The following is a 26,034-nucleotide window of genomic DNA, read 5'->3' as shown; positions in this document are numbered from 1 at the left end:
AGATTCTAAAACTAGGATGGATTCATCTTTTTGTCATCACCAAAAATCATTTTCATTACGCCTCTTTGCATTCTAATCTTCAAAAAAGCTTTCAAAAAACACCAAAAAAAAAAACATTGAGGGGGGGACAAATCCCACACTGTACACAACTTTTTCAGCACCTCTCAATCAACCGTCACCGATGGAGCGTCGCGTGGTGGGAGGACCATCCATCAGAGAACGCCATTGCTGTCGTCGTTCGTCTCAGTGGAGTCACCTTCAAACTCATTTAAGGGTGCTGGGTATGTTTTTAACCTTCCCACTCTTTATTCTTGTGTGTTTCAATTGTTTAAAGCTTAGTTGCTTTGCTAGGTGTTTCCTTTTCAGACTGAATGTTAAAGTTGAAGCTTGGCTGTCTTGTAAACAAAGAGCAAAGCTTGGTTGTAATAAAAGAAAGCTAAAAGGGAAAAGTGAGGTTAAATCATGTAAGCATGTGATTTCTTAAAAGGTGGACCATGCATTGAAAGCTTGTGATGAAGACTTGTTCTTTTTTTTAACACCGTAGCTAATCAAGTTGCCTAGACCCATGTTGCTCCCAACAACTACCATGACTTCGGTTTCCACACAAAAAAAATAAAAATAAAACTTTTTTTTTTTTTTTTACTTCAAATCAAAGCCAAGTCACAAGTGATTAAGCCTCATTTTTTTTTTCTTTAAAAAATTATAACCCCTCTAATTCTTTAAAATGAAATGTTCTCATATTACTCAGATCATATCTTGGAAGAGTTTAAGCTTATACATGTTTTTTATATATATATAATAGTTGTTATATTAATTTCTTAACATGCTTGTTAATTTCTTGGTCATCAGTTTGTTTTGTTATTAACTTGCCGCTTCTTTTATTATCGTTATCTTGTCTTATGATCTAGCTTTAGGCCACCATGCCATAAAATCAACTACTTGTTTGATTTGGTGTAATGAATTTGATTAATAATATAGTGCCCATTGAACATCAAATAGTCCTCACTTATTAGTAGTGACCGGTAGACATATCGGGCGTGCATGGGTGCCTCATACCTTCCCACGACGTAATTTGACCCCTAAACTTGTCCTTGGTGGACGTAGACCATTTTCCTTGTCCATTGAGTCAATCAAATAAAAAAGAAAGGGTTTTTATTTCTTGTTTTGCTTACTCTTAAAAAATAATAATAAATAAGTGGTGATTCCTCAAAATCAAACCTTTCTTTTTCTTAAAACCCCTTCCTGAGAGGCGTCACGTGGCTGTGTCCACAGTGGGCCATGGACATTAGGGTTTTAAAACTCTCTCTCTCTCTCTCTCTCTCTCTATATATATATATATATATATATATATATATATATATATATATATATATATATATAATTTAACTAAGGAACTCCCTATATTTTAAAAAAATTGTACAAAATTTGTATTAAATGATTAGTGCATCATTTTTATGCTTCATAATATTTTTATGTCAAGCTCATAGCTCATTAAATCAAAATGTATTCAAGATATATTTCCTAAAAATTGATAAGCTTATATAAATAATCAGTACATAATTTTTTCCTCATATTACTCTTATACCATGTGTAATCTATTTTCTAGAAATAGATTAGTAAGTCTATTTCATAGAAGCCTTCTCTATTTTTAAAAACAAAAGCTATTTTTTATTTTGCATTTGGAGACGTAGGTCCTACCTAGGAAAAACTGGAGCTTCCCACTTCCCAGTGAACATCGTCTTGAGTCTGAGTTTGAACCATGCTGAAATTGGTATTGTGTATTTAATTTTCTGTGATTGTGCTGATTTTGTTATTTGTCTATGCCTACTATTGATAATTTGCTAATCATGTACACAATTGGTCTATAAATTGGTAGAATAGCTTAAAATTTGAATTAGAGCTTAATTAGGATCAAAATCATTACCATATTTAAATTTGATAATCTCAATATTTATGAGGGAATTTGACTGCAAACGTCATACAAAATGGAAAGAATATGTAGAGGATCCAATAACAATATGAAAATCCATTCTAGTCCGGCCAAATCCCATACATCATTTCTAGTTTTTATTAAAAACATAGAATTTTTAAATAACGATTTTTCTAGTCCAATAACAATTTTTCTGTGTGTTTGTTGAGCGGCAATGATTGGTTTTTTAGTACAAAGGAGTGTCATGGTGACTGGGGTAGGCGATGATGATTTTAGTGTGGAGGAGTGTGATAGTGGCTGGTTTAGGAGAATTAAGGATGGAGGAGTGTGAGGAGAAAGAAAAATAATATTTTAATAGAATAGATAAATAAATATTGAGTCTGATATAGAAGTATCTACAAATAAGTTCCTTAAAATAGCTTTTTAGACAAAATTTGGCTAAAATGGCGTTGTGGTTGATTTAAATACTCTTACAGGTCCAATCTAAAGTGATTGAATCCCTTGCACTCTCCATCACCAACCTTTGTTAAATTAGAAATTTTACAAACCAATAACTCTACACTGTTACATATAATCTTTGAAAAGTACAACCAAATACATGTGATCATAGTTTGAACTTTCATTCCAACAAGAATCACAAAAGATTGAAAAAAAAAAAAAAAAAAAAAACGAAAAGACCTTCAGGACTTGGTAAGTAACCAATACATTGTGATACCAATCTGTTATTGATAGCAAGTTGAACACTAAATAACTTGCCACGTCACTTAAAATCCAATAGACGATTAAATTTCAATTAGTAATAGAAATTGCAGTCTCCGATATTATATTCAAGTCGGTCCAATCCTAATTGTCCAACTTAATTATTAGCGTCTTTGCATGTATAAGGTGAACTTTCGTATCTTGACAACCATCCAGGTGAGAAAGCGAATTGTGTGAATCAGAAGAGCGATACCTACCACAGCCATCAAAGCCATCAAACTTAACTGAACACAACTTGGTAGGAAGAACGTTGGCTCATAAAAATAAGAATCATAAAAATAATACGTTAGACCAGGTATCAGCAGGACGAATGCATATGTATAGGCAAAACCTAGGAAAGTGAGAGTGATACACATGGAAAATGTCAAGAGCCCCATGCAAAGCTTATTCCTGAGAGGAAATCCACTAATAAGCAAAAAGGTGACACACCAAGATGCAGTGAAAGAGGCAGTATTGCAAATCAAGAAAGTAAAATACATGGAGTACTGATCTTTATTACAGGCGAAGACTGAGGTTCCAACTCTACATGTAATATTGTATTTGTTTCCATGTCTCTCAAAACTTAAGGTTTCATTTGTTTGCGAGAGTCCACCTGGGGGATTAAGTATAGGTTGGAAAGTTATGGTTGTGATAACAGTAGCCACCACCATTAATGCACCACGCATCTCTCCTAACCAATCACCCTGGTAGCTCAAGTATTCCATCCATTTCAACCACCAATTCTTGCTTGGCTGCACTGGTTTTGCTGGTTCATGGTGACCAATAACAACTGCTAATGGTGGTTGAAGATTAGTTTGGTTCCTTGCTCTTTCAATCCCAGCGTCTAATAAAATGTTTCGAATGGCGACATTTTTCAAGTCTTCTGGACAGTGATCTAAGACTTCTAAGGCTGTAAAACCCATCTGGTTCAATGAATGCGCTCCATCTTTCACTTTAGACACTGAAAGCAAGTATTTAACTATCTGCAAAAACTTATAGCATTATAGTTTTGAACATTTTTTTTTTTTTTGAGAAATTATATATGAGTAGATGCCAAAAAAAAAAAAAAAAAAACTACCTTTGTTTGCTTTAGCATCACAGCTAAATGCAAGATAGTATTGCCACCATCATGGTCTTTGGAATTGAGAAAATCCCCTTCGTCACTCAAAGATTCCACCAGCAATTTAAGAGCCTCTATTTGGTTGTATTTAACACACATGTGCAAAACAGTCTCACCCCCATCAAGCACAATTTGAGATGAGTCAGGCTGCGCAGTGATCAACTCCCTCACAACATCAATTCGTCCCCTCATGACTGCATAGTGGAGAGGAATTCTCTCATCTTGATCACGAATTAAGCATGCATTGTTGTTTGCACGTAACAATAGTTGGACAATCTCAATGTGGCCCTCGGCAGAAGCCATGTGAAGGGGGCAACGTTTATGTGAGTCCAACTCGATAGCAAGCTGGGGTTTTAGAAGTAGAAGAGCTCTACTGAAATCAACGTGGCCAACTAAAGTAGATATGTGTAATGGAGTTTCACTCATAGAAGTGAGGGATATTTTGTTAAGGATGTTTGGCTCTTTATGGATCAACCTATGCAATGTGGTTGTACATCCGCTCATGGATGCGTTGTAGAGCTCCATTATAACATCTTCTTCATGCATTATTTCCATTCTCTCTGTGGGGAAAGGGGGGTTGTTAGGTTTTGTATTGTATGATTGTATCTGACATTTCAAAATAGAAGCATATATATAAATAGATGAATGTAGTTCACAGATCAATATAATTATAATCTATTGCTTAGGACATTTCTTTTTTATCATACAAGCAAATTGACAAAGCAGACGTTAATGAAACTTCTACTGAATTTCCTGGTACGTAGTAAATCAAAAGTTGTGGATTATATATATTTACATTGCCAACGAATATGAGAAAGACTAGATGAATTGTTTATTTGCTTCTGATGACGACAATCACATGTGTTGTGTTTTCTTGTTACCAACCAGCAGGGCCAGCTCTATACTCTATAGGTGAATGGGTCAATCCCCTAAAGCCTCCACGTTTTAACCAATAGAGTTATTTCTTATATTATAATAGTATTAGTTAAATCCACATATTAGTCAATAAGTAAAATAATATTTCGCAATCTTAAATATCAAGTTATTACTAGCTGTTATTAATGGATACCTAAATGAGAATTAATAAAAATTTGCTATAATAAAAGTTTGTCAACCTAACTCTGTTGTGAAATTTTGTGTATTGCTTTTTTTTTTTATAGAAGTACTACATCATCTGATCGTGATTTTTTGTTTTTTGTTTTTTGGGTTACTGAGAGCAAATAGATGTTACCCTCAGAGATCAATTTCACGGATACGGAAGTCTCAATAAGTTACAAGGAAAAAATTGAAAATCAATAAGATCTATTTGCAATTGACCCAAACCCATGAGAGAAAGAGAGAGAAGCAAAACTGACAGAAAATAAAGGAGGCACGCGTGAGACAAATAAAAATGTATCATTTTATTATAACATTAAGCCATAGTAAGCTGTTAGTTGAGTGTCAAATTTTTTAATGTAGTAAGTATTTTTGTGGGTTAGTTGTTAAATTGGCTTTTAGCATTTTTAACATCCTTTTTGGCTTCATAACAACGTAAACAAGGTAATATATTAAAATAATAAATAGTATTAATTTCAAGCCTCAATAAAATAAAAAGGGTTAAAAGAAAAAAAAATAGGAAGTACTCACATGTGTCAGATTTTAAAAATAGGAAGACTTTATTAGTACTAACCAAAGTGAAATTACAGCATAACACAGCAGAAAATTTAATACTTTAATCTAATACAAAATAGAAATTTTACTCTAACCTAATCAAAATGTATATATGTGTGAAGCTCATTCCTGAAAACTTGAACTGCGACCCTTACTCCCTCATCACTCCACAAGAATTTTGTACTTGTAGAATGACTCAATAATTAACCTCTTCACAACCTCAACTCTTCTTCTCATGGCTTTATAGTGAAGAGGAATTCTCCTGCATATTTCTATCACGACTTAAGAATGCATTATCATTGATTAGAATTATTGTTAAGTCCTAATTAGATTCGCAATTTTCTAACAGCTTAATATATATAGGAGAGACTTGATGGATTGTTTACTTGCTCCCAAATTCCCATGACATTTAATCCCATATTTTAGAGAGTGAGAAGTTGACAGGTGATGAACTGAAGTTAGAAAAAAGAACAAAGGAAATTCTTTTATAAGCCATTTTCCAATTTCATTTTCAGATATTATTTTATTTATGGATTAAAGTATACAATGTGGTTTTACACCCCCATTCATTGATGCATTATAGAGTTGTATTATATCATCTTCTACGTGTCTTATTTCCATTTTCTTTGTGGGGCTATGTGTTGTGTATGATCCAAAATGCAAGCATATAAGTAGGGAAAAAATTTAACAGCTCCAAATAGGATTGAAGGAAATGTGGGGGCTATGTGGTGTGTATGATTCCAAAATGGAAGCTTACAAATAGCGAAAAAAAAAATTAGTTTAAAGGAAAATTCTTTTATCCATGTATGGGTCAATCAACAAAAATATACACTTGTATTTTTAGTCATATATATGATCTATTTTAATAAATATTTTCCATTCTAATTAATTATGTGACTTGTTTAAATGGTTTTATCAGTCGTTATGTAATAAATTAAGGAGATTCCTTCAATCTGGTTTGGAAGAAAATTTTGTTCAAGTTTATAGACCAATATTGTAATCCATTGCTAATACTCATACCGCAAGGAATTTCTTTTCTTTTTGCTTGGTTTAATGACACCTGGGTTAACGAAGTTGTGGATTATAAACCCAGTGGTGCTGACAACTAGTGGAGGTTGGACCACGAGTTTTAAGATTGATAATATTTTACATGGTTTCTTTGCTCTAAACATGGGAAAGACTTGATGGATTCTTTATTTCTTAATCTAATTCAGATGACTTTCAATCACATATTTTCAGGAGAGTTTTTCTTGTTACATGGCTAGGTTTAATTTGAGGCAGTCAATTAAATAATATCTGAAAGTGAAATTGGAAATGGCTATCAACTTCTCACTCTCTAAAATGAGACTAAACGTCATGGGAACTTGGGAAGTAAGTAAGCAATCCATCAAGTCTCTCCTATATTATTTCTAGGCAAATAATCCGATCAAATTTAAAAGTCATTCAACCTCCACTGATTGTGGACAACACGTTACACTCTAAATGAAGGCATTTCATTTTACAATTAAGGGTGCGTTTGTTTCGGTGGAGAATAGAATTGGGAAATTATTTCACACCATCATGCATGTTTGGGGGCACATGCAAATAAGGTCAAACTGAATTTCATTTTCCCTTGATTGTAAAATACCCCCAGCTGACCCGTAAAATTTTTTACACAATTATTTTACCTTCACTTTATTTCTAGACTACACACCTAAAGAGAGAGAGAGTGAAAGAGAGGTCAAGCACAGCCTCAGGCACTCCACCTGAAGACAACCCAATCACATACTCGCCGATCAGATCACCATCCTCGTCCCCTCCACGCTATGGTGAGTGCTATGTTCCTTTTCCTTCCTTTCTTTTCTTACTCAAACCCATCTTGTTCAAACCCATCCTAGTCATCATCCCCTCCATCTTGCACTGTACCCAACTCCTATCAAGCAAGACCAGATCGAGCAATTCCCAAACCAAATCTACCCACTGTAGCTACTCACACCGATTTGAGCATCCCACCACACCCATCCTCAAACCCACCACACAACATCTGTCCCACTCCGACGAATCCACCACTTCCCAATCCTGTACCAGATCTGAGATATATATATATATATATATATATATATTTGTATAAATAGATGTGCATAATTTAGTATTGTTCTTGTGAATCTGGTAGCTTGTGAAATTTTTTGGTAGTGCAAAATTTAGCATTGTTCTTGTGAATCTAGATGGTTTAACAAAACACATTGCATGGCTGTATATACTGATTGTGTTAGAGATTAGGTTGTTGTGTTGGTTGATAGGGTGTGCTTGCTATTTTGTCATTGTGTTATTGTATACACTGTGTAGTGTCTAAATAGCATGCTTGTCTATGTACATCTTATAGCACAGTGTTTGCTATTTTTTAGATGAAGAAAAAAACCAAAACAACAATTCTTACCTCAGTTGCATTTGTCCTCTTTGTGGGGGTTGCATTGTTAAGGAAATTGTGGCGTAATTGACTCGTAGGGCATCTTATGTTAATCATGTAGCCGAAAGAGAGCATTACATAAATAGTATTCCGCATGGAAGTGAGAAACATTATGTAAGCCAAATTAGGATGAAGCCTATAGCTTTCCACCAGTTATGTGACATCCTCACTTAGGGGGAGCACATACGACCAACTGTGAATATGTCCGTTAGGGAACAAATGCTAATTTTCTTACACATAATTGGTCATAATGTGAGGTTTCGTCTAATTGGTAGTCAGTTCCATAGATTGATTGAGACTGTTCATAGATATTTTAGGGTCGTCCTTATGGGGATTCTGAAATTATATAGAGCTCTAATAAAACTGCCCAGCAAAAAATATACCCCAAGAGATAAAGGATAGCAGAAGGTTCTACCTATATTTTAAGGTAAATATTGAAACTTGTGTGTATTTTTGTAATTGTGAAGATTTTCTATATTTTTTAAACCATTATATCTATCGAAAATTAGGATTGTATTGGAGCAATAGATGGTACACATGTTCGTGCATCTGTCCCACCTGAAATACAAGAAAGGTTTTGTGGTCACAAAGATGGAACCACTCAAAATGTATTAGCTGCCATTAGTTTTGACTTGAAGTTTACTTATGTATTGGTTAGATGGGAAGGCAGTGCACATGATTCGCGTGTGTTGAATGATGCATTCGCTAGGCCAAGGAGATTTTCAATTCCCGAAGGTATTATAGGATTACTTCACCTTTTGGGTTTTAGTTTTAATAAATTTTGTTCGTTTTACTAAAGAATAATAATAATTTCGGTTTATTTTGCAATATATGTAGGTAAATATTATCTTGGTGATGCTGGGTATGGTAATAAAAATGGAATTTTGTCACATTATTGAAGTGTTCGATATCACTTGACAGAGTATATAGATTGTCCTCCTGAGAATGAACATGAATTGTTCAACCTCCGTTACTCATCCTTAAGAACTACCATTGAGCGAGGGTTTGGAGTATTGAAGAAACATTTTCAAGTCTTGGATGCAGAACCATTTTGGTCTTTTGAACTATTATCTTGGTGATGCTGGGTATGGTAATAAAAATGGAATTTTGTCACCTTATCAAAGTGTTTGTTATCACTTGACAGAGTATAGTGATTGTCCTCCTGAGAATGAACATGAATTGTTCAACCTCCATTACTCATCCTTAAGAACTACCATTGAGTGAGGGTTTGGAGTATTGAAGAAACATTTTCGAGTCTTGGATGTAGAACCATTTTGGTCTTTTGAAACCTAAGTGGAAGTAGTGTTAGCATGTTGTGTGATTATAATCACATTACGGGGGTTGATCCTACGGACCATATTATGGAAGCTGCAATGAACCAAGTGGAGTCTAGCGGTGAAGAACCAGAAACACGTTCACGGTGGGACTCCATTGAAGAAAGTAGAGCGTGGAATGTTAAGAGAGATGAGATATACAAAGCCATGTGGTTTGATTATACCAGGAGTGGAGAGTAGTAATTTAATAAATATGTGTGATTCAGAGTTCTACAGTTGTAATATGTAACGTTTTTTCCTATGATTAATGACACTAATATGAATTATAACTATCTGTTGTGTAAGAACAATGTATTTACTATAGACTTGTGGTGGTGTAAGAATAATTGTTATTTTCAGTATTACATTGTTATTTCCAATAGTTTTTTTTTTTTTTTTGTGCACATCTGTAGGTTCATTGATGTTAATGTGTGTTTGTTTTGTTATTCATATGCACAATAATTATTATGAAGGGCAACAAGCCCTCAAACACTTTCAAGGCAGGTTCCTTTGCCACTGTAGCCTATGGCATATCTGCTAAGTTTAGGGTAGAGTGCTATCCCTCATTTGTGGAGAACCAGTTGCGTACGTTGAGGACTATGTGGAGTACCATCCAGACTCTTCGAAAGAAGAATGGATTTGGATGGGACGACAACCTCAAGTTGATCACATGTGATGCCAAGACCTATCAGGAGGAAGTTATGGTATGGCTTCCAACAACATTATATTAAGGAAAAAACTTAGGTGTTGTTCCTTAGGTTCCCCACTTAAGATTGAGTCATGTGACTATTTAACTAAAAAATACACGTCCATCCCATAAAGAAAAATCCACATGCTAGAACCTTAAGAGGGGAACCTAAAGAACATCACATAAGTACTGTACCTAAATCTTACTCTTTTATTAATATCGTCTTATTTTGATGCTCTTGCGATGTGTACTGAGTTATGTTAGTAAATATTGGGGTTATGAGTGAATATGGCATCTTATGAGTCAATTTTGAATATTGAAGCGAATATTGAATTATATTATATATGTTTGCTATTCTCTCTTACAGGAGCATCGTAAGCATACCGAGTTTTTGAACAAGACGATAGAGATGTACGATGAGTTGGCCATTGTAGTGGGTAAAGATATGGCCATAGGCAGCTTTGCTAAGTCATACATTGATCTTGACACACAACAAGAGAATGGTGATGACACTGAGATTGTGGCTGACAATGGCAAGGAGGGTGTGGTGGAAAAGGGGGGAGAAGGGGAAGAATGTGGTAGAATCATCCACCACAGGGTCCATAGTTTCAAAGTCCCGCAAAAGAGGCCTTGTATCTCCTAATGATGATAGTGTTCTAACTGATTTGTCTGATCAGCTTAAGGAAATTGCTATAGCCTTGAAAGAAATCAACCGCGGGCCTATTGATTACCCTAGTCTTTACTCTAAGGTGATGGCTATGAATTCGAATGGGTATAGTGAAGATATGCTTGCAACTGCCTTTGACCATTTGTGTGAAACTAGGAAGGCAGCAAGGGGATTTCTGGCCAAGAATGCTAAGTTAAGAAAGCTTTGGATGAATAGTTATTTTTTTACTCGACTCTGACTTGTCTATTTGGTGTTGACTGTGATGGTAGTTAAGGGATTTGGTAATATGTTGTAGTACTAGTATTAACATTTGATTGTATTATATATGTGACAGTATTGTATTATCTATAAGCAGGTTATGTATGTTTTTCTAATCTTAAACATACGATGATGGTACATATATTTTGTGGACTGTTATGCTCTAAGGGATAACAGTTACATACCTTGACTATAGGATGCAGTCTTTTGTATGCTTAGGATGATACAATTGCCCAAGTTATGTATGTTCAGTGTAAGAATATAGGGCACATGTGTACTATTTAGCTACCACGTGTAGGTATCATTTTTGTAGACCATGGGGTTGTAATGCTGATGGTGAAAGTATATTATGTGCATTTTGATATTATGAAACTATTTAGATGCTCTTTGTTGATGTTGAAGTGGATGAGTACTTTATTTGTGTTATTACAAGGATGCAGGTGTTTCTTTGCTTTTCATTTCATATTTTCCATGAAATTTTTGAACAAACCAAACATGGAAAAATGAATGCAGTAAAACTATTTTCTCCAAACATTGGAAATCGTTTTCTGCCCTATTTTCCATGGCGCAACCAAACAGCCTGAAAGCATTTTCCTCATCGGAAATTATTTTTCCCTAAAATTATTTTACACTCAAAAATTCATTTACATGGAGCCAAATGCAGCCTAAGTTTTTATTTCTTAAATCTAATATTATACAAAATGTTCATGATTCACATCATTTTAAATTTTAAGTTATATAAGATACATCTTTAGATTTATAATATTTAATCTAAATCATAAAATAAATCAAATTAACTCAGATAAAAATTATTTATTTCCAATAGCACGCAATTATATCTTATAGCCCACAAATTTTCCTATGATAATAGAAAATTTCGCTAATGGACTCAGTACAAAATTTCCTCAATTGCTTGTATGTTAAAGAATTGTCATATACTACCATACACCATTGTAAATTCATATATCTCAATATGTAAAAAAAAGTCATAGTAAATTCATATATAGTGGGAAAATATAAATTAATTTAAATTAAATTTTATCCTTATCCCAAAATGTTGGGATCACTGGATCAACATAAACTTCATAATTATCAACATATCAAAAAATTAATTAATTAATTTTTTTTTGTGTAATTCGTATTCAAGCCCCCATACCTCAAAATATATATATATATCAACCAAGTGCAAAAACACCGAAGGCTTGTTAGCCGTCTATATCCTTTTTGTGCGAAATAAGCTTCAATAGTTAAAGATACAAATGGGAAGAACTTACAATGTCAAAAGTCTAGAAGACAACGACTTTATTAGTACAACCCAAAGTGAAATTGCAGCACGTAAGTTTAATTATGAGCACTCTCATAAGTTTAAGAGTTTATTTAAGAGCACTCGCATGAATAGGAACCTTGGTGTTTACTAGTCCATATTTTATAAATGGCCATGACAGACCAAGCCAGTTATAGCAATGTTAATATTCCCTCCCATTGCTGTGTCAAAAATTTAACTTATTATTCGGTGGAGGTGAATATTATATTGGGTCCAAACTCAAAGGATTCCTTCCATCACCAAAAAAATATAACAATGTAAATGACATTGAAAATAGCCAAGCAATTTGACACAATAAATAGCCTTTATTATTGATAACATAATTTTGTTACGCAGCATTTGAGATCTGTACATGCCATCTAAAATTATAACATCAATTTATTTCTTTTTTTTCTTGTTTTGAACACTACATTATACCGCACCTAGTGCCCGTCAAACTTTGCACATTTACAAGTCAATTGTGTCACACTGAACTCTTCAATCCAACAAATTTATTCCCTCCAAGACTGCATAAGCTCAAACCACTGTCTCATCAGTAAGTCAGAAAGGGTTCTAGGAAATGCTTCAATGTCCCTTAGCACAATGTAATCTGTTAAGGGAAAGGAATCCATATACTTTGAAAATTTAATGCTTCCACCCTCAAAGGATGCTTCCATGAGGTCCATGATCGACTCTTGCGGACTATCCAGAAGTAGAAATGCAACCATACACTTCCGACTCAATGCATCTCTAACACAGCACTACAAGTTTTCCTTCTCATAGAACCGACCATCTGTGCAATGATCAAGACAAGCTGTTGTAATGGGGTTTGTCCAGATGGAAGTCGTGCCTTGGCCACAGCTACGTCCAACATGTTGTTCAAATACGTCAACAGATCAACCACCGATTCATCCGCAATGGTATTCTCTTGTTTGAATGTCAAGTTGGAGACCATCTTGATATTTTAATGAAATATAGTATAAAATAGATAATTTAATATACTTTATTTTTAAATGTAAGTAAACAAAAAAAAAAAAAAAAGATTCTTATTTTAAAATAAATAAATAAAATTACACTGGTACGAATACTCTAACAAAATAAAAGAGGGAATTAATTTGAAATAAAGTACAAGCTTCAAAATTTTTTATATAATTTCCCTAAGGCCTTAATAGGAAATAAGAACAAGCAATGATAAGATCATTGGCAACACATTTGGCTTTCAGTCGGACGATCAATTATGGGTCCACTAGCCTAGTTTACACTAATTCGATTCTTTTGGTACAAAAAAGAAATATGATTTTTTTTTAATGTTTTTTCTATAATTTGTAAGCTTTGAATCTTTTGATTCTTTAATTTTTTTTTTCATTTAGAAGTTTTAAAATTTATATTTTTAAGTTCATTTTTTTGTAATATTTGAAACTATTTGGCAAATTTCAACAGTTATAGCTATGGATTATTATTTTTTAAATAACATATCTTTCTCTAATATTTCTCTATTGTGTAGTCACACACACACACAGTGTGTATAAATATTTTTTTCAATAATTTCTAGGTAGTGAATTTTTTTAATCTTTAAAATTTTTTGGCGTTTCAAAAGTTTTAATATTTGAATTTTTTGTTTTTTTTTTCTTCGCAATATCTAAAATCTAGTAGATTTTTCCAAGCCCATTATACTTTCAACAAAGGTTTCTTTATCAATTTGTAACATAAAAAAAAAAAAAATGAAGTAATTTTTGCAATGGTATAATTTCATAATCAATTTAAAATTTTATAAAATTTACTTTAATTTACTATACAAACAGGAAGGTTTCCAAATATAGCACGAGTTTGCAACTAGTTATTACAATAACTAGAAAAACAAAAGAAATCAATGTAAGGCTATAATATTCATCTCATTCAAAACTACAATAACTAGTTTTACATTCAACAATTGATATCACAAGCATGCGGCATATGTATATTGTTTAGATTTTTCTTAGTAGAGAAACGAGGTAACCATTATATTTATATCCATAATTTAAAATAAAATAAAAAAGTTTTTTCTTCCTAGAGAAACAAAGCAACCACTATCCACTAAATGAATAAATAAATAAAAAAGATTATGAAAAATTGATATAACAAATACATGTTGTTGCTAGGTTAATAGTTTTGAGGGGAATTCACAAAAGCCTAGTTTAGGCAAACCATAATACGGAAACCTAAAAAGATTTAAAGACCCCCAAGCTAGCAAGCAGCAGAATAGATAGGCGGGCTTCACTTACAGGAAGGGAGAAGAATGAATGGGAGTTGGCCAACAAGGGAGCACAAAGTTGAAGACATTGTAGCTAGGGGGATGATCAGGAAAATCGCGAACCACTTCCAGTGTTTTCCTCCGCAAGTTGCATAATACAACCTTAAAACCAATCACCAAATACATGATATCCCGGTCATTTGGATGATAGGCTAGGACTAGCAAATAAGGATTTTTCTCCATAACGTATTTTGAGAGCCAAGGAGACTTTTCAGAAACAATTTGGTTAAAATACAGTTGGTGCTCTAAGCACCATTTGCCTCCTCCTCTTTCATCTTTATCACGGTCATTGAGCTCCCAAACGTGTAAAACATGATCAGAGAAGTTGTCACAAGGGAAGCGTGAAATCTGGAATATAACTGGTAATAGGATTAATGACATAGTCATGACACGAAGCTTGAAGGTTGACCTCATTTACGTATTGTTGACATGGGCGGAGCTGTTATTGGACTAGGGGGCGCAATGGCTCCCCTAATTTTTTTTATAAAAATATTATTATATTAATAGGTACTAAGTTTAACAATTTTGTTCAATAAAATTACACTTTGCCCCCCTTAATAATGCTATTAATTCTTTTGAGAGTAATCTTACAGCCAAAAACGTTTTTACAATGTTTATACAAACTATTAAGGTAGCAAATTCCTATTAGTTTGTACACTTGCATAACTTTTTATATATCAATAACCACTTATCACATTAGCAATTTGTAAAAATTTTGTAGTTTTAGCATTTTTCACCTTTTAAAGGACATAAAAAATTAATAGATTAAATCTAAAACAAAATATAAAAACTCAAAAAAATTAGCTCAACAACAAAAATTACCAATATAATAAAACTAAAAAAATTAAGTCCAATCAATATATTTTACCCAGAACAAACTACTTGGCCATTTAAAAAATTTTTAACAAAAATCCTTAGTAGTAAAAAAATAGACTCAAGGGTCGGAGCCACCGCACACAGCTAGCAGCAAAGTCGCCCCCCCTAACTCCAAGTCCTGGCTCCGTCCCTGATTGTTGATATATATTGGTGGAATGTAAGGAAGATATTAATAATAAGGTTCCTCCTCCAATGGCAAGAGGACATGCCGTTCTTGGACCATATATCCTCCTCTAATGGTAAGCAGATTCATGCTATGCATGGCAATAAATAATTATTTTGTAATTGTAATATAATTTTTAATTTTTTTTCTAAAATTTGTTGAAGATAATTTGTTCTTTTTAAAAATTAAATTATTTCAATTTTTTTTTTATCTTTCTATCGCTATCAATACATCATTATTTTATTTTGAGTGTGTTTCAATAATATTAGTATTCCTTTATGGGGTGGTTAATACTCCATATTCTTCGAAATTAAGTTTCTATGTTCTTTTTTTTATTTTTTATTTTTTGTAAAACTAAACTTTTTAAGTTTTAAATATATAATTCAAAATTTTCATTTTTTTAAAGGAGATTATCATGATAATCAAATCTCATAACAAAATTACCCTTAAATATTACTAAATAATTGATAAACACATTCAAATACATAATCATGATTATGATATATATATATATATATATATATATCAAATTTTCATTTCCTAAATAACTAAGTATCAATTTAAATAAAAATCAAACTAAAGCAATAAGAGAGATAGGGACCACTAGTGATGGGAAACTAAAAAATACAACACCAAAACTGTATTAACCTAAAATAGAGTTTTAAAAATCACAATAAATCATCAACCAAAAGTAGAAATGCTTGAAAAAATAAAGAAATAAAAATCGAGAGAGAGTAACCACTTTTTCAAGAGAGAATAATAAGAAATTTATAGAAAATAAGATGAGAAGAAAAAGAGTAAAAAAAAATGTATTAATAAATGCTGAAATATTGAAGTCATGATATGTAATAAAATAACAAACGTGTGAACTAAAAACTCACAAACCCAACTCAATCAAAAGTCTTTCATTTGCAGAAAATGTCATAAAAAAAACAACAACAACAAAAACTTATAGTACATGAAAGAAACGCAATATATATAGTGTTGTTTCTATAATTTGTAGGCTTCGAATCTTTTGATTCTTTAATTTCTTGTCATTTTGGAAGTTTTAATATCTATATTTTTTAGTTCCTTTTTTTATTTTTTGCAATATTTGAAAATATTTGGCAAATTTTAATGGCTATAACTATTAATTAATTTTTTTTAAGAGAACACTTCTTTCTCTTATGTTTCTCTATTGTGCGTGTGTGTGTGTGTGTGTGTGTGTGTAGATGCTCATTTTTTGTGAAAGCCCATTAGGAGGAAAGGCCCAAAGTCATGGGCAGAAGAGAGTGGTATGGAAACGCCATTAAGCTAAGTGGCAGGAATAATGGATAATGGGTTTATAAAGCAAATAAATGGACCCTGAAGAAGTAAATGGACCTAAAAAGGCCCAAAAAAAAGAAATAAGAAACTCATGGGCTGTATGGATATAGAAAAGTGAGAATGGTCACGGCTGTCACAACAAGCCCAAGGCAATGTAAGTAAAGAAAGTAAGGGATAATGGAGAACCCATGAGCCCTAAGGAAAAGGTAAGAAGTACTTGGGCCAAGGAAGCCCAAGGAGTTAGTAAAAGCCCATGGAAAACATAGAATTGGAAAGGGCCAAAGATGCCCCAAGAAAATAAGTGGGCCAAGGATGCCTAAAGGAAAGTAGGTGGGACAAGGGAGCCCACAGATGGTAAATAGCCCAATAAGTTTATTGGGCCTTCAGAGAAAGAATGAATAGAAAAGCCCAGAAAGGTCCAGCAGACTTGGGTTAGGCAAGCCTCACAGCAGGCATAGCAGAATGATGCGGCAGGAAACAAATAACAAGGGTTGGAAGTATAAGAACAACCCACAATCAGGCAAGGCCCGGCCCTTAAGAAAAGCAAACCATAAATGCGAAGCCAAAGAAAGCAGCCCACGCCATAAGAAGCCAAAGATGAATGGCAGACAGGGCAAATTGACTTTCAAACCGCAGCAGATACATGAGCAACGAGCAGAACTTGGATGAGCATGAGGCAAGGCACACGCAAGGCCCAGGCACCACCAGCCTGTACCCAGCCAATAGAGGAAATGGTGAGGTCATGGGTCAGAGGTAAGGGGGTATGGTCTGGCGGTAGAGAGGGGGAAAACCCATTTTCGTGTTTCCTGCTCAAGTCCTTTTGGAGGCCATGTCCTACTGGGATGACATGCCACCTAAAAGAGGCAAAGCTGAGTTAGAACCACTAGGTGCATGCCATGAGAGACGGAGAGAAGGAGAGTACTTACACCATGGCAAGTAAGGGTGCCACGGCGAGCAAGCAAACAAAAGAGCTTTCTTTGTCTGGTGAAATAGAATGGCATGGCCAGCACAGTTAAGTGGTGCTGGCTGGGTGACTGACCAGTCAGTAATGGTCGACAAGAGCACCCACACCAGACAAAAACGGTTAAAGGCCAAATTGGTAAAAAATCGCTACGACTAGCCCTATATAAGGGACCTTTGCTGTGCACGGCAAGGGAGATGGCAACATCTGGAATATAATCGCTAGAATAACAAAAACAAGGAGAGTGAAAAACAAAAAGAGAGAAAGGAAAGAATTAAGGAATAGAGATAGGAAGTAAAAGAAAACAGAGAGAACAGAGTAGTAGGCATGCACCGAATGAGACAATCTCCCTCTCCCTCTCCTTTTCCAACCTATGCTCTCTAGTAATGAAAAAAGACCTCTTTAAACACTAGTCATTTAGGTCCGCCCTTCAAAGCTGTTAATTTCTCCTTCAGAGAGGTTAGTAGCATTGAAGAGGTGATTCCCCTTCTTGACTTAGGCTTGGCAACACAACTTGATGCGGCAGACTGACATTCATTTCCTTTGAGTTTACTGTTATTCATTTTGATATCTATTCTCTTGTTGTTGTATACATAAAATGAGCATCCCTTATCAAAGCCCATTACTTGCTTCTGATTGAATCATAAAAGAATTTATTATTATTATCTTTATTATATCTGCCTGCCATGGGCGTGTGAGTAAAGCCTGATTAACAGGGGGCATTGTTTGTGCACAAGCCGAACCAAGGAGATTTGCTCTTGGGCCGATCCCAACTCCTTGATCCAGAAATCTTCAGGCCTAGTGTAGTGGCAGGCGGCCCAGCCCAACACTTAAAAAAAAGGCCCACACATTTAAATTGGCGACTCCGCTAGGGAGTTGGGAAACAGACGGATACAGAGATCCTCGCAAACAAATGCCGCCAAAATCTAGGACAACACGTAATATGAGTGTTATCCCTTTGCAGGCTGAGTCGAGGCCAACAATGCCTCATCAGCCCAATCAAGTAAAGATATGAACCACGCGCTTTTGCACAATACGACGGCAGGAAGGGTAGTGTTGTCGAGCACGTGAGCAAATTCATCGATACTCTTGGCTCGTATGCGGCAGATGAGGACTAGTGTCTACGGGAGTTATCAAAATCACTATGCGACCATGCCTATACCTGGTACATAGGCCTAAAACCAGGATCGATCCCAACCTGGGATGATATGGTGGATGTATTTTGTACTAAGTACTTCCACAAAGAGGAAACAGTGACGCTTGCCATTTTGCAAGTTACTAAGTAGAGAAACGGAGAAGATTTAATGGAGTACATCAAGATATTCAAGGACATAGCGCTGGATTGCTATGACCATTGTGAGGAGAAGACTTTGGCGAAGATGTGTATGACGAATATAGAGAATATAGAGTTTTTCTGGAAAACTTGGAGATTTTCCAGTTTGCACAGCTATTACAAAAAGCCAAAAAGACCGCCCAATCTTTGAAACCAAGTTCTGACAAAAGGAACGCTCTGCAGGCTATGGCGGCAACCACCAACGAAAGGAAGAGAAAAACAAACGGGAGGGAGTACGATACCCCTCCGCCAATACCATGCACCCCTAAGAAGCTAGATGTGCTTTTAGACAAGTGGATAGCAGACGAATCAAGTTGCCAGGGAGCCCAAGGAAGAAGAACGAAGGGACCCACGCTTTTGCTGCCTACACAACTATATGGAACATCCTACGATATAACGTTGGGCACTCTGCAGGCTAGTGCACCGCAAAATTAAAGAAAGGACCCTAGAGCTGAAGCAGCAGGAAGTTCAGAGGAACCCACTCCCGAACCACAAAGGGAAGGGCGTGGCCACGATGGTAATCTATGCGGACGTAGCAGAAGACGAGGAAGAGAACCCAACCCTGCCTGCCACAACCATCACCACCTTGCAGAGAAGTTCTAAGTTCAAAAATCAGTTTGACCAACTAGGTCTTACAGCGAAGGAGCGGAAGACAGCTACAGAGGCCCTGGTAAGCATTACTTCTGGGGCAGGAATAGAATGCTTGTCAGCAGAATTTGCAAATGATAGGGCTCTCCTACAGGAATCAACTGAAATCATCTTCAGTGATAAAGGTATGGAAGTGGGCTGCCCTGACCACAAGGGGCCCCTTTACTTAGCTGTGTCTATAAATCAGATCCCCATCAAGAGAGCCTTGGTGGATACTGGCACCTCGGTAAACTTGGTACCTTTAAGCACCCTACAGGCGGCAGGAATCTCAAAGAGAAAAATCCAAGGGTGCCCAATGGAAGTAACAGGCTTCGGTGGAAGCGGTGAATACACAACCGGCCACATCCAACTGTGGTTAAAAGTGGGTCCTATAGCCTTTTTAGCTCGGTTCCATGTGGTGAAGACGGAGGTTTCATACCATGTGCTCTTAGGGAGGCCATGGCTGCACAAGCACCGGCTGGTACCATCCACCTACCACCAGTGTGTAAAAGGGAGGTTAAATGGCCAAATGATACGTATAGCGGTAAACCCATCACCATTTAAGCAGGCGGAGGCTCATTTAGTAGAAATGATGTTTTACGATTAGTGGGCACCGTCTAGGGAAAGCTTAGTATCAAAACCAAGGGGAACCTTTGTCCCTAGGTGGGGGGACATTCGGGATGACCCAGAACCTGATCTGAGAAAGTTACTCTCTCAGAAGAAGAAGAGAAAAAAAGCACCTACCGCAGAACCAGGTGATATGCCACAATGTTTCAGGGTCCGAGGACCCAATGGTAGGATCGTTTATAAACTATGAAGGTGCATGGGGCCCATGAGTGAAACACAAGCGGGCCCCAAGCATGAAAGGCAACACAAAAGCCTAGTGTGCTGCATAGCTCAAGAAGGCTCGGAAAGAGGAAACCATGAAGAGAGAGATAAGGAGGTTACGGCAGAAGAGAAGATGGAGGAAGTCAACTTAGGTTCTAACTCCCAAGAACCAAGACCCATCTCTATTAGTTCAAAGTTGTCAGAAAAGGAGAAATCGGAGTTCATACTACTATTGAAGGAATACAAAGACGTTTTTGCTTGGAATTACAATGAAATACCAAGATTGGATCTTGGGTTAGTAGTGCACACATTGAATGTGGACCCAGAGGCCAGGCCAGTGGCCCAGCTTGCCAGAATTTTCCACGCTGAAATAGAGGCACAAATAATCAAGGAAATACAGAAGTTGTTGGCCGCAGGATTCATCAAACCCATTCAGTATCCACGTTGGTTATCCAACATTGTGCCAGTGAAGAAGAAGAATGGGCAAATAAGGTGTTGTGTAGATTTCAGAAATCTTAACAAGGCCTACACAAAAGATGAATTCCCACTGCCAAACATGGACCTACTAATAGATTCTACGGCAAGAAATGCCATGTTTTCCTTTATGAACGAGTTCAGTGGATACAACCAGATCAGAATGGTGCTAAGGGACGCAGAGAAGACTACTTTCAAAACACCTATAGGCAACTTTTATTATACAGTAATGCCATTTAGGTTAAAGAACACAGGAGCGACTTATCACAGGTCAATGACGGCTATATTCCATGACATGATGCATCAAGAATTAGAAGATTATGTGGATGACATAGTGGTGAAGTCAAAGAAGCGGGAGGAACACATTCAAGTGTTGAGGAGGGTATTTGAAAGATGCAGAACTTTCAAGCTTAGAATGAACCCCCTCAAATGCGCATTCGGAGTATCTTCAAGGAAATTCTTAGGTTTTTTGGTCCACAGCAAAGGAATAGTAGTAGACCCAGCCAAGGCTACAACCATAGCCACTATGAGGCCTCCAGCCGCAGTAAAGGAGTTGAAAAGTTTTCTGGGGAAGGTCTCGTACATTCGAAGATTCATCCCCGGACTGGCATCCATCACCGCTGCCTTCTGGAAATTGTTAAAAAAGGGGCAAATTTTTGAATGGGGGGAAGTACAGCAGGCAACCTTTAAAAGGCTACAGCAGATTATGATGAATCTCCCTACTGTGCAAGCTCCAGTCCACAAGAAGCCACTGTTGTTGTACTTAGCTACCAACCAATATGCCGTGGGTGCGCTGATTGCTCAGGAAGATAAAGATGGGGCAGAACAACTAGTTTATTACATCAGTCGAGCCCTAAAAGATGCAGAAACTCGCTACCCGATGGCAGAAAAGGCATGCTTGGCTATTGTATATGCCTTGCAGAGGTTAATACACTATTTCCTAGCCTATAAGGTGTGGTTGATGACTAAGTCTCACGCCATCAAAGCGTTATTGCGATAGCCAATTCTCTCCGGCGGGATATCTCAGTGGTTGCTGCAATTATCACAATACGATCTAAAGGCAAGAATGCCTAAAGCGGTAAAGAGCCAAGCTATAGCGGACCTATTAGCACATTTCCCAGGGGAAGAAGAATTCCCGCTCAATGATGAAGTACCAGGGGAAATGGCTGCAGCAGAAGAAGTTAAAGAATGATGGGTGATGAAATTTGACGGATCTTCTACTACCCAATCAGGGGGAGTGAGAGTAGTTCTGTATCATGAAGAAAACGAGGTTGTAGCACTATCATTCAAACTGGAATTCCCCTGCTCAAATAACACGGCAGAATATGAAGCTTACCTAACTGGGTTGGCCACGGCCCTTGGAATGGGGGTCAGGCACTTGAAAGTGATAGGGGACTCGAACCTAGTGGTCTGCCAGACCAAAGGAAGCTCCTCTTTAAAGGAACCCAGCCTAGCCCCTTACCGGGCAATGGCCCAAAAGATGGAAGAAAGGTTTTCGACCTTTGAAATAGAGCACACGCCAAGAAGCAAGAATCGGTTCGAAGATGCGCTGGCCACGTTAGGCTTGCAAATAGTATTTGAAGGGTATGGTGCCAAGATAGAAGTCAGTAAAAGGAAAGAATCTATTATCGAAATATTAAAGGAAAAGTTCCAGGAGGAACAGTGCGAAGAGGATTGGCGAAATCCTATAAGGGAGGTCTTGATGAAAGAAGGTGAGCCTGCGAAGCTAAAGGCATTAAGAAATTATGCTCTGGTAGGAGGAGGACTGTACCGTAGGATGCCAGGAGGGATCCTGTCAAGATGTGTAGGGCCGGAGGAGGTCCAGAGAAGGCTGAAGGAGATACACGACAAGACTTGTAGATCCTGCGGAGAGATCAGCCTTTACCGTAGACTCCAAAGGGCAGGCTTTTACTGGCCAAGTATGGGAAAAGACGTGGACCAAGTCCAAGTCAGGTGTGAGACTTGCCAGCTTACGGCTGACAGGGAGGAAAGCTACGCTGTGTTCGTCAATGAGGATTGGAGAAAGCCATTCACTCAGTACTTAGTAGAAGGTGTCCTGCCACAAAAACACAGTAAGTGATACAAGCTTAAAAGGCTAGCAACACGTTACGTTTTGCACAACGAGGTCCTCTTTAATAAGGGGTATGATGGAGACCCACTACGTTGTTTGGGCCTCGAGGAAGCAAGGAGTATGATAAAGGAGGTACATGTAGGAGAATGTGAAAAGCACCAAGGAAAGAAGAAGTTATACAGGTGTCTGCTACAGATGGGCTACTACTGGCCTGCCATGAAGAAGGACATAGTAGAATTTGTAAAAAGATGCCATAGCTAGCAGGTATAGGCCAACTTGATTCACACCCACCTGCAGCAATTGCACAGTATGGTCACCCCATGGCCATCCATACTTGGGGGCTTGATTTGATGGGGCCCGTTAACCCACCATCGCGTGGATACATATAGATCTTGGTTGCTACAGAATACTTCATCAAGTGGGTAGAGGCAGTGCCACTTTGCAAAGCCACAAGAGGAGTTGTGGCAAACTTCATCAAAGAAAATATAATAGTAAGGTTCAGCGTGCCCCATAGAATCATTAGTGACAATGGCACGCCATTTGTCAACAGTGATGTAAGGAAGATGTTGGAAGTCTACCAAGTTAAACACCATCGATCATTACCTTACTATTCGTAGGGAAATGGGCAAGTAGAAGCGACAAACAAAGTTCTCATAAAAATCATCAGCAAAATGAGTCAAGATTATACAGGAGGATGGGCAACACATTTGCTAGACGCCCTTTGGGCCTACAGAAACTCGCCAAAATCAGCCACAGGATTCTCACCCTTTTCTCTAGTCTACGGAACAGAGGTGATGAGCCCTGCAGAAATAATGACCCCTTCCTTACGGGTTTCGCAAATGAAGGAAAAGGAAAAAGAGAGAGAGGTTTTCATGGCAGAAAAATATGAGGACCTAGAAGGACTTGATGAGAAGAGAGAAGAAGTTTAAGAACGCCGCCGCAGATACAGGCGGAGGATGACAGAAGCTTACGGCAGGATGACTAAAGAAAGGGTATTCACAGGAGGGCAACTCATGTTAAAGGTGGCAAATTATGTTAGAAAAGGCATGACAGGACCGTGTAAGTTTGCACCAAAATGGGAAGGACCCTTTGTGATAAGGGAGGCATATCTCACTGGGTATTATCGGTTGACTCAGACAAATGGCAAGGATTTAATGGACCCCATCAATGGCAAATGGCTAAAACGTTATTATGCATAGAAGGAGGAAGAATGAAAGGTCACAAAACCACCCTTTGTTTTCTTTTTGAAGAATACCATGTTTCCCTTTTGCTTTCCCTTGTTTTCTTTTATCTTTCAAGTCACTATGTCACAAAAACAAGGAATTGTAACATGCTTTCATGAAATATTCAATGAAAAGTTATGAAGCATTATAAAACGTCCTATTTCATAATAAATAGTTAAAAAAGAAAGTAGTAGCATCTTATAGTTACAAAACCCAAGTTGTGGCAAACCCGCCAAATAAGTGCTAAAAGAAAAGACAAGGGAAACATAAAAGGTATTAAACAAAGGGAAATGGAATCACATCAATGAAGTCTGAAGATAAGAGTTTGGTCACCAAAACGGCTAGAACCAACAATGTTGGAAACAAGGCGCTCGCGACGACCCTCCAAGTTTGCCACCTCCTTCATCAAGATCTTAAGGCGTGAGTCAATGGCATCAATGGCAGACTGAATCTTCCTCATGAAATATGCACAAGCAATCTCACAAAGATGGTCCAAGATAAACTCCACAGTAAATCCCACACTAACAAGCTCCTGAATCGCTGTCCTCCACTGCAGGATCCTCTCAGTTGAAACAGTGTCAATGAAGTTGTGCTCAATATCGTTCATCACACTCCCTAGCAGCTTTAGAAAATTCTCCCTGGTAGAACGACCGTACCTGAACTCTCGCATGAAGTCACCGCGGCTACTATAAATCGCCACGAGATGGGAGGCGCAATCCTCAAGTATTCTAAAGCCATGGAAGTCGACATAGGGGGGCCCGGAACCCTAGAAATCTGCGATATTGAGGACATTAACCTCGTGCTGGTCGAAGCAGGTAAAGAACGCTGCGGCCTCGCTTGCCAGATCTGGCACCACAGCAGAAGTGCTAACCATATCAAACTGAGAAGGAACAACGGGAAGCGAACCTGGCAAAAGGTATAAAAAGTGGGATAAGAATATGCGAGGCAAGCAAATTGAAACGCACAGCAAATGGAGGATAAAGAGAAGAGGAAAAGAGGAGCTCACCAGGGCCTACAGGAGTAAAGGCTGTGGGAACAATAGAAATAGGTGCTATAGGTATGGCTGAGGAAGTGACGGTAGGCATATCCTTGTCTGCTGCGACTTTTGGCTCCTCAAAGGTCTCTGCAACAAGAAAGAATGGGCATGCAAAAATAACGGGAGACCAGAGCAGGAAGAGTGTTACTGATATACGTAGAGAAGAGATAACAAAAGAAAAAATGGAAAAGGAAATTTGGGCAACTTATGGAGATACATACCCATGAATTCAACTCCGTGCCTAGAACTTTCTTATTCTCCTTCAGATTCGAAGACCCTCTTCTTCTAGGCAGGTTCATCATCAGATTCCTCCAGAACATCCTTAAACTCATTAAAAGACAAGTCCGCGGCAGGACCACGTGTGGCAGGAATAGGAATGGAGGAAGGGGTGACCACTAAAAAGGAGCCATCCTTCATAGCCTGGGATAGAGATACGAAAGGGTCACTGGTGGAGATAATGAAAGGTGCAGCCGGAGAAACAGCCTCGGCCTGAATAGCAGCAACAGGAATAGCCTTTTCCTGGGATGTGGGTGTTACAGCAGGAATGGGAATAGTCTCACTAACCCCTTCAACAGGAACTCTCTGTGAAGCAGCAGGAGTAGCAAGGGTCGCAGCAGGAAACGCCACATTCGCCCCGTTAAAGAAGCCCTCCATGGGAGTGCCCTGGGAGGCAGAAATCTCTTCAGCTATAGGACGATACCCAGAGATGGGCTCAGGATCAGCCTGAGAGAACA

At 37.4% G+C, this 26,034-nt stretch overlaps 3 protein-coding genes across 3 annotated transcripts; 2 read left to right on the top strand and 1 right to left on the bottom strand.

Moving 5' to 3' along the window:
• Positions 1-2,664: 2,664 nt before the first annotated feature.
• On the bottom strand, positions 2,665-4,343 carry LOC142633773 (uncharacterized). The gene is made up of 2 exons (XM_075808025.1): positions 3,747-4,343; positions 2,665-3,651 (listed from the first exon to the last, which is right to left on the bottom strand). The coding sequence occupies exons 1-2, from the start codon at positions 4,341-4,343 to the stop codon at positions 2,794-2,796; spliced, it is 1,455 nt and encodes a 484-aa protein (XP_075664140.1). The 3' UTR covers positions 2,665-2,793.
• A 2,409-nt stretch (positions 4,344-6,752) lies between these two features.
• LOC142634673 (uncharacterized) lies at positions 6,753-10,790 on the top strand. Its single transcript, XM_075808959.1, has 6 exons — positions 6,753-6,809; positions 8,394-8,619; positions 8,806-8,894; positions 9,671-9,901; positions 10,253-10,483; positions 10,563-10,790. Exons 1-6 carry the CDS (start codon positions 6,753-6,755, stop codon positions 10,788-10,790), a joined length of 1,062 nt encoding a protein of 353 aa, XP_075665074.1.
• An 11,378-nt stretch (positions 10,791-22,168) lies between these two features.
• Positions 22,169-23,050, top strand: LOC142634671 (uncharacterized). Its single transcript, XM_075808958.1, has one exon. It carries the CDS (start codon positions 22,169-22,171, stop codon positions 23,048-23,050), a length of 882 nt encoding a protein of 293 aa, XP_075665073.1.
• The last annotated feature ends 2,984 nt before the right edge of the window (positions 23,051-26,034 follow it).

This window comes from Castanea sativa, chromosome 5 (genome assembly GCF_040712315.1).
Source record: "Castanea sativa cultivar Marrone di Chiusa Pesio chromosome 5, ASM4071231v1".
In the NCBI taxonomy this organism is placed as follows: domain Eukaryota; kingdom Viridiplantae; phylum Streptophyta; class Magnoliopsida; order Fagales; family Fagaceae; genus Castanea; species Castanea sativa.
The sequence above is the reverse complement of the archived record's forward strand: the minus strand, read 5'-3'. Positions and strand labels throughout refer to the sequence as shown.

Coding starts and splice junctions, on each gene's coding strand:
- LOC142633773 (XM_075808025.1), bottom strand. CDS start 4,343: ATGGAAATAATGCATGAAGAAGATGTTATAATGGAGCTCTACAACGCA. Junction 3,652..3,746: donor TGATGCTAAAGCAAACAAAG/GTAGTTTTTTTT, acceptor AAGTTTTTGCAG/ATAGTTAAATACTTGCTTTC.
- LOC142634673 (XM_075808959.1), top strand. CDS start 6,753: ATGGCTATCAACTTCTCACTCTCTAAAATGAGACTAAACGTCATGGGA. Junction 9,902..10,252: donor CCTATCAGGAGGAAGTTATG/GTATGGCTTCCA, acceptor TCTCTCTTACAG/GAGCATCGTAAGCATACCGA. Junction 10,484..10,562: donor GTAGAATCATCCACCACAGG/GTCCATAGTTTC, acceptor TTGTCTGATCAG/CTTAAGGAAATTGCTATAGC.
- LOC142634671 (XM_075808958.1), top strand. CDS start 22,169: ATGAAATTTGACGGATCTTCTACTACCCAATCAGGGGGAGTGAGAGTA.